The sequence below is a fragment of the Miscanthus floridulus genome, chromosome 19, assembly GCF_019320115.1.
Source record: "Miscanthus floridulus cultivar M001 chromosome 19, ASM1932011v1, whole genome shotgun sequence".
NCBI lineage: Eukaryota > Viridiplantae > Streptophyta > Magnoliopsida > Poales > Poaceae > Miscanthus > Miscanthus floridulus.
Window position 1 is genome coordinate 13,631,591 of NC_089598.1, and position 8,126 is coordinate 13,639,716.

At 42.3% G+C, this 8,126-nt stretch overlaps 2 protein-coding genes across 3 annotated transcripts; both read left to right on the forward strand.

Annotated features, from left to right (window-relative positions):
* The first annotated feature begins 261 nt into the window (after window positions 1-261).
* On the forward strand, window positions 262-1,008 carry LOC136525579 (secreted RxLR effector protein 161-like). The gene has a single exon (XM_066518522.1). It carries the CDS (start codon window positions 262-264, stop codon window positions 1,006-1,008), a length of 747 nt encoding a protein of 248 aa, XP_066374619.1.
* A 4,787-nt stretch (window positions 1,009-5,795) lies between these two features.
* LOC136529549 (BTB/POZ and MATH domain-containing protein 2-like) lies at window positions 5,796-8,126 on the forward strand. 2 transcript variants are annotated; one of them, XM_066522627.1, is made up of 2 exons: window positions 5,796-5,888; window positions 5,984-8,126. In XM_066522627.1, exon 2 carries the CDS (start codon window positions 6,059-6,061, stop codon window positions 7,115-7,117), a length of 1,059 nt encoding a protein of 352 aa, XP_066378724.1. In that variant the 5' UTR covers window positions 5,796-5,888; window positions 5,984-6,058; the 3' UTR covers window positions 7,118-8,126. The 2 variants fall into 2 exon arrangements, with proteins under 2 accessions (XP_066378724.1, XP_066378725.1); XM_066522628.1 differs by having other exon boundaries at window positions 5,807-5,888; window positions 6,032-8,126.

The window sequence follows — 8,126 nt, forward strand, 5'->3', positions numbered from 1 at the left end:
ACAACCCAATAGACCATAGGAGTAGGGTATTACGTCGTGCTGATGGCCCGAACCTGCCTAACTCTTGTGTCTCTATTGCCTTCTTGTTCTTGATTATGCGCACCTCTGCCGATCAATCTACCTTCGTGGGATACCCCTCGGAGGACTGTCGAGCATCTTTTGTCGACAGATAGCTCCAGCCTCTTCATTTGCCAGACCGTCTACGCCAAGCGCATCGTCGAGTTGGGTGGGCTCACCGGCTGCAACCCAACACACACTCCCATGGAGGAGAGGCTGAAGCTGAGCCACGACAGCACGATGAAGGAGGTCGACACCACGTGGTATTGGTGCATTGTGGGTAGCCTTCGCTACCTCATCCACACACGGCTGGACCTGACGTTCGCCATTGGCTACGTTAGTCGGTTCATGCAGCGACCGACGACGGAGCACGAGCATGCTGTCAAGAGGATCCTCTGCTACGTTGCGGGCACTTCCGACTACGGCTTGCACTACCCGAGGTGTCCCGGTGCAGAGCACTTCATCGGGTACAACGACAGTGACCTCGCCGGCGACAGCGACACAAGCAAGAGCACTAGCGGGGCCCTATTCTTCCTCGACAAGTGTCTAATCAGCTGGCAGTCGGTCAAGCAGCAAGTGGTGGATCTGTCTAGTTGCGAGGCGAAGTACATCACTGCCACAACCGCTTTGACTCAAGCTCTCTGGTTGGCTCGGCTGCTAGGCGATATCCTGGGCAGAGAGACAGAAGCAGTAGAGCTTAGGGTGGACATCAAGTCCTCCTTGGCCTTGACGAAGAACCCCGTCTTCCATGAGCGTAGCAAGCATATCCAAATCAAGTATCACTTCATTAGGAGCTGCTTGGATGAGGGGAGCATCAAGGCCGGCTACATCAACACCCAGGATCAGCTCGCCGACCTTCTCACCAAGTCCCTTGGGCGGGTCAAGTTACAGGAGCTTCGCGCCAGGATTGGGATGGTTCAAATTCCCCAGAAAGCGCCACACAAGACTTAGGGGGAAATTGACAGCTATAAGTCTTGTCCTTATCTACTTAGGATAATTATCTAGAGTAGTTGGTGGCTATGTCAGCCCTTATCTTTATCCCTAGCATCTACTTTAGCATCTCTAGAATATGATGTAGCTTTCTTAAGGCTCAAACAAGCTTTCTTAAGGCTCAAGCAAGCTATCCTATATGTATCCCCAACCTGCCATAGTTGTAGCATGACTAATGAAATCTGAAATTTATCCCCAAACCTGTGTTTTGGTTCTAACATATGTAACAATGGAACTACAACTTCGCCTATATTTTTGCATAAATTTTTAGACTAAAATGCTTTGACTGTTTCCTCAAATAAAACATTATCATGTTGAGTTCTTGTTTTGTGTAAATGGAAATATGGAATTCACTTCTAATGGAGCCGAAGGTAATTCTGAAGAAGGGGCTCTTGTAGTTCGTCAACAGCTACAGCCATAGTGCCTAAGCCCTTTGTTATAGGTGTGTCTCTGGGGTGTTCTTGTTCAAAGGCCGGGTGTTCTTGTTCAAAGGCCTTAGGTACTATATTTTTTTATGATTTGAGCCACAGAAGTAAGTATTGACCTTCAGGAATTTGTTTGCAATACCGGCGCTTTATTTCAATAGACAACTACGCTTAGATTGACTGCAATTAGACTTTATTTGCTTCAATCCTAATTAATGAATATTAGGTTCTTTGTCAATTGTTCTACTGTTGTATCCGTGTTAAAATTAGGAATTTATTGCAATAGTCAAGCAGTCTCGATGAATGAAGAAACATTAAAATTAGGTAGTTCTAGAAGAAATATCTACACTGGCCTGCATACATTGGAGTTTATGAGGTTATTGGAAATGTAAAGTTTCATGGCATTTTGCATATTTGTCAAAGTCTAAGTTCATTCTGCCTTAACTCAATTAGTTGGCATTGTTCAGAGAACATCGAGTTGATTCTGCCTTAACTCTTTAGTTGGCATTGTTCCTATTATGTTTAAATAATTTACTAAAACCATATGTCAATGACGAGGACGAGTCGTCGAGTTTGATGGTGGCAGGTAACTTCAGTGTTGGGTTGCAGACTGTGCTCATAGCATCTTCACTCTTCAGAGCTTGCTTTTGTTTGTTTGATTACCTTGCATGCCTGCTCCATTGATTCCTGCGTACACTGATGAGGAAAGGGGAGATGACAAGGGAACCGAATGATGGTGCAGCTGTTGCCTATGCTTTAATTGAGCTAATCTTGCTGTTACAGCATCTCCTGAATTTTTGGCGACACAGGTAAATCCATTTTCTGATGCTTCAATTATGTTTCTATTTTGCTGTTTTCCAATGGCAGCAAAGTATAAATACTCACAAGTATTTATCTCTTGTTTCAAAACTCTGTCATACTTGTTAGGATCTGTTTTTTCATAGCAAATTCGCGTGCAATATTTCGTTTTAGAGTTGCATACTATGAGGAAAGCCCAATTTTCTGGTGGGAAGCTCAGTGTGAGAATGGATTGATGCTGAAGTTTGGGGGTTTATCCAGAAAGAGGCCGCCATGCACATTAGATTTGTTAATTGACAATGGGATTGATTGAGTTGGGGCGATCTGTTTAATTCATTGGAATTGGAATATATGAATGCTTAATTTTATATGCCAGATCTGTAATTATCATGATCATTTTGTATGTACAAGGTCTGTAAGTAGTCGGAAACCAATAAGCCATTTCCATGTGAGAGGTCCTCAACATGCCCTTAATCTAACTACGAGATTGATTTGTAGCAAGGCTATTTACGTTCTTTTTTTCTCAAATAAACAGAAAAGATGCATATCATTGCATTAAAGAAGAGAGTCTAAATGACACACACACCACACCACACAACACCCACACTTGATTACACTAAACATTTGCGCCCATGAGAAATAAAAAAGAATTAGCCCACCCGCGACATCTCAACCATCAGATCTCATGCTTGGGGTTAAGAATAAGCTCTTGACTGTGGCCATGCACCATAACCTAGGCCTTGTTTAGATGCAAAATTTTTTGCAAAATGGCTACGGTAGCGTTTTCGTTGTTATTTGACAAATAGTGTCCAATCATAGTCTAATTACGTTTAAAAGATTCGTCTCGTGGATTTCGTCTAAACTGTGTAATTAGTTTTATTTTTTATTTATATTTAATGCTCTATGCATGCGTCCAAAGATTCGATGTGACGGGAAATATGAAAAATTTTGCAAAATTTTTTGCAAACTAAACTGGACCCTAGTCCGAGTCAGAGCGTTACGTAAGCAGAACCGGAATGTCCAAATAAAGTAACTAGTTTAATAAAGTTTAATGCGCTAAATATATGGTTTCGTAGGTGCCTAATTTTTTACTATTTAACACTTTTTTTAATAAAATTTAGGTTTGGCTCTCTGGTAGACTTAAAATCATTTTGGACTCTAGGGGTCGACGTCACAAGTCCTGACGTTAAGGTAACATATCTCGGCGTTACAGATGTTGACGTCAACATAGAAAAAAAAATCCTACGTGATCAATATTTCAGCGTCAGAAGCCATAGCGGCAAGCTGGGTGCCACAGGTGCCAGCTCCAAAGCGTACGGCAAGTGAAGAGAGAGATGTGGGCCCCTGACGTTCTCGGATGAGAGACCCGGCGCGCGCGCCACATGCGTGCACAGCCTACATAGACGCTTAGACCCTTTCTTTTTTGCGTACAGTCTAGACAGCCAAGACGGCGCACAGCCTAGATTTTAATTATTGTTAATATGCGTGCCAAATGGGGGGCGCACAGCAGCTAAAGATCAATGGCGTGTTCGACTGATGTAGTTTTAGCTGATTTTAACCGATTTAATAGTGTTTTATAAATAAAAATAAATTAAAATAAGCTAAAATAATATTAAACAAGTTGAGAACGTATCAGCCGAACCTAAAAGGCTGCCGAAGACAGCAGGGAAGCTAAGCTTAGGGCTGGCCAGGGCTACAAGCTGCTCACACTGCTAGCTGGCCTGTCGCAGCACCTACACATGTACAGTACAAGCTGTGTGGGCTATTAGTAGTAGCAGCCTGCAACGGCACCTTCAGGTTAGGGGCCGGGGTCTATGTATATGCAGCGTATGCACTGTAGACCAATAGACAGAAAGTAGGCCGTCGTTGAGGAAAGCTGGCAACAAATAAATATATAAATTCACATGTAATTAGTTGGGGTTTTGTGGGTCGGCCTCGTTCGTTTCGTCGGAAAAACCGAATTAGAAAGTATTGTTCATTGATTTATTATAAAAAAAAATATTATATCATAGATAATAAGTCAGGGTAAGTTCATGGATAGTTAGAAACGAAATTTGGATTCTGCGCGTGGTACAGAGATAGATGGTTGCTTTTTCCTTTAAAAATAATTGAAATTATAGGATCGGTTGCTAATGTTTTTAGTAATATAAAATACGTACTTTCGGGCATCCTAATCAACAGCTTTGTCTGCGGCGTCTGGTAGCAGCAGCGTCCATGCTTTAGGCCTTGTTTAGATTATAAATTTTTATAATCTGGATATTGTAGCATATTATGTTTGTATTTGACAAATTTTGTTCGATTATGGACTAACTAGGCTTAAAAGATTTGTCTCGTGATTTACAATCAAACTGTACAATTAGTTATTTTTTACCTATATTTAATACTCTATATATGTGTCTAAAAATTAATGTGATGAAAAGAGTGAAAAAACCTAGAATTAAAAGGTGATCTGAACAAGACCTTAATTCAAAAGCTTTGTCTGCGGGCGTCTGACATTTTGTCTTGGTATCTGTGCGAAACACTATACTGGCATAAATGCTCGTTCTCTTTCCGGCACTCCGCTCGCACCTTCGCTACAAAGCAAAGCTGCTGCGGTGCGGAGGCAGACTACAGAAGCGATTGCACCTCACCTGCCCCCAAGGCCCAGGCGCACAGCCCTTCGCTCTGCCCTGGGACAAGACGATACGCTGTGAGCGATGACCTGTGCCGGTGGTGGTGCAATGCTCCTGCTACAGTGCTACAGTGCAAACGCTGCAGCCGTGTGCCCATACGCAGTGTGCAGTGCCTTGGGAACGACGCTACCTCGCGCCGCGACGCCACTACTGCCACTGCTTTGGTCAGGTCAGGGTGAGGGCAGTGAAAGCTCACACATGCGTGTTCGGCGCTAGAATACTTCACCTGTTAAGATCTACTCCCTCTATCTTAATTTATTTATCGTTTTTGATTTTCGTGCTATAAATTTAACTCGATTTATAAAAAATACTAGTAATATTTATATCTCTAAATAAATTTATTAAAAAACTAGATTCAAAGATTTTTCCGGTGATACTAATTATGTATCATAAATATTAATATTTTTTAATATATATTTTGTTAAAATTGTTTCTCGATAAACGAAAGCGACAAATATTCTGGGACAAAGGGAGTACTCCGTACGATATAGGATATCTAGCTCGGCGCCATATATTCTGGCACTGACGTACCGCCCATATCAATGTCACCTAGGATTTTCTATTTGTATGGTCAGACACCTCGATGTCAAGATCTATTGCGTCTCCACGTCAATGTCACTTAGAATTTTCTATTTATAGATCTATGGCGTCGAAACGTTTTACCTCAGCCGTCAGAACTCATGGCGCCGAACTCTAGATCTAAAAATGAGTTTAAGTCTCATAAAGATAAATGTATTTTTAAAAAAAAAAATTAAATTGTAAAAAATTAGGTCGCAGGTGGAGGTTAAGTACACACAACACTCAGGGAGTTATTTAGACGTTTTGTTGTTTTTTATTTTAAAAGTCCAAGAAACCAATCCACTTCGTCGCCGTCTGCTTTGGCGCCGCCGCCGCCGCCCGATTCTTCGGCCACCTCCGCCCGATTCTTTGGCCACCTCTGCAAAAGGTTCGATCAACTCCTCTTCTATTCCACCGGCTTCCAATTTTGATATCTGCATTTTCCTCCCCCTTATCGGTTTTATTCCAAACTGCGGAGTTTAGGGTACTCACTCACATCGTCGCCGTCCTATCGCATCTGGCCCCCATCAGGCAATCCTCGTCGGCGGCGCCGGAAAAATGTCGGTCTCGAAGACGGTGTCGACGAGCGCTGCGGAAACGGAGCTAGGCACGCACGTGTTTCACGTCGTCGGGTACAGCCAGCAAAGGGCCATCGGCGCTCACAAGGATAAGTCTATAGTGTCCGGCCATTTCTCCGTCGGCGGCCATGACTGGATTATGCTTCTTATGGCTGATATCTACAGCAAACCTGATTGCATCCCAATTTCGCTCATGCTCATGAAACCAGTTGCCGCGGGGGTACTGGCGTCCTTCGAGCTGAGGTTGGTCAACCAGAGCACTGGGTTGCCCTTCACGGTGCACAAGGAGGCACCGATGGTGTTCGGTGACAATAATAACATGGCAGCTACTGGCTGGATAAAAAGGAGCCTGTTGGAATCGCCAACATACCTCCAGAATGATTGCCTCGCAGTTGAGTGCATTGTCACTGTTATCAAAGAACGACTGGTATCAAAAACCAAATCACTTCCCAGAATCAAAGTGCCACCGTCCAACATGGCTGAGCATTTTGGTAGTCTGCTGGAAACAGATTTGGGAGCGGATGTCACATTCAGTGTGGGAGCTGAGACTTTCAAGGCACACAAGATTGTCCTTGCCACACGGTCACCTGTGTTCAAAGCTGAGCTCTACGGGCCTATGAAAGAGGAAGGAATGGGGCCTATAACCATTAAAGATGTGCAACCAGATGTTTTCAGGGCCTTGCTGCATTTCATCTATACCGACTCTTTGCCTCCCTTGGATGATCTTGAGGCAGATGATCATAGTGAAATGATCCGTCACTTGCTTGTGGCTGCAGATCGATATGCCATCGAGAGGCTAAAGCTCATTTGCCAAAGCTTTCTTTGTGAAAATCTTAATGTGCAGACCGTGGCAACCACACTGGCTTTAGCTGACCAACATAATTGTGACGTACTTAAGGAGGCTTGCATTGAATTTATCACCTGTTCAAATGTGATGGACGATTTGCTGTCAACTCAAGGTTACAAGAATCTGAAAAGAACCTGTCCTGCTGTTGTAATGGATGCACTTGAGAAGACAAGCAAGTTCCGTAAGGCATGAGCAGTTTATCTTAAGCTGAATCTATCTGTTCAAAGTTGTTTCGCTAAAAATGATTAGCTTGCTAGCTTTTAGCAGTGCAGCTCATCCTAACTTGAACCTATGGATGAACAGCTCACTGTTAAATGAGTCTAAGAATGTTTAGCGTAGTTTTTTATGATGTAGGAATAGCATGCTAGTGTCAATGTGTCCTCTCACCATTTGTTGGTGAAGTCTTAAGACTTCGCAAACAAAACGCTGATTGTATCTCCTGTTGCCTGAAGTATGATTGTGCGCTTCTCTGCAAGGCTGATGTTCCCAATATTACCATTAGACTTCTACAGATCTTTCCTTGCTGTCTGCGACCTTTGTTGCATATTTAAATTTCCATGTACTTTAAACTTTTGATGCTATCACAATTTTAGTTGTGCTTCCATGGAAATTAAGTTTAAGCATTTATGCAACAATGGAAGTACAATTTTGCATAAGTTTTTAGGCTAATGTGCTTTGACTGTTTCCTCAAATAAAACATTATCATGCTGAATTCTTGTTTTGTGTAAATGAAAGTGACTTATAATGGAGCCAAAGGTAATTCTGAAGACTGGGTTCTTGTAGTTGATAACAACTACAGTCGTAGTGTCTAAGCCCTTTGTTGTAGGTGTGTCTTTGGGGTGTTGTTGTTCAAAGGGCTTAGACCTCCAGGAATTTGTTTTTGATGCTTTGATTTCAATAGACAATTACACTTAGATTTACAGATTGGATTGACTGCAATTAGACTTTATTTGCTTCAATCCTAATTAATTTAGTTTCTTTGTCAATTGTTCTACTGTCATATCCATGTTAAAATTAAGAATATTGTTGCAATAGTCAAGCAGTCTCGATAAATGAAGAAACAATAAAATTAGGCAGTTCTAGAAGAATTATCTACACTGGCCTGCATATATTGGAGTTTATGAGGTTAATGGAAATGCAAAGTTTCATGGCATTTTGCACAAGTGTCAGAGTCAGACAGCACCAAGTTCATTCTATCGTA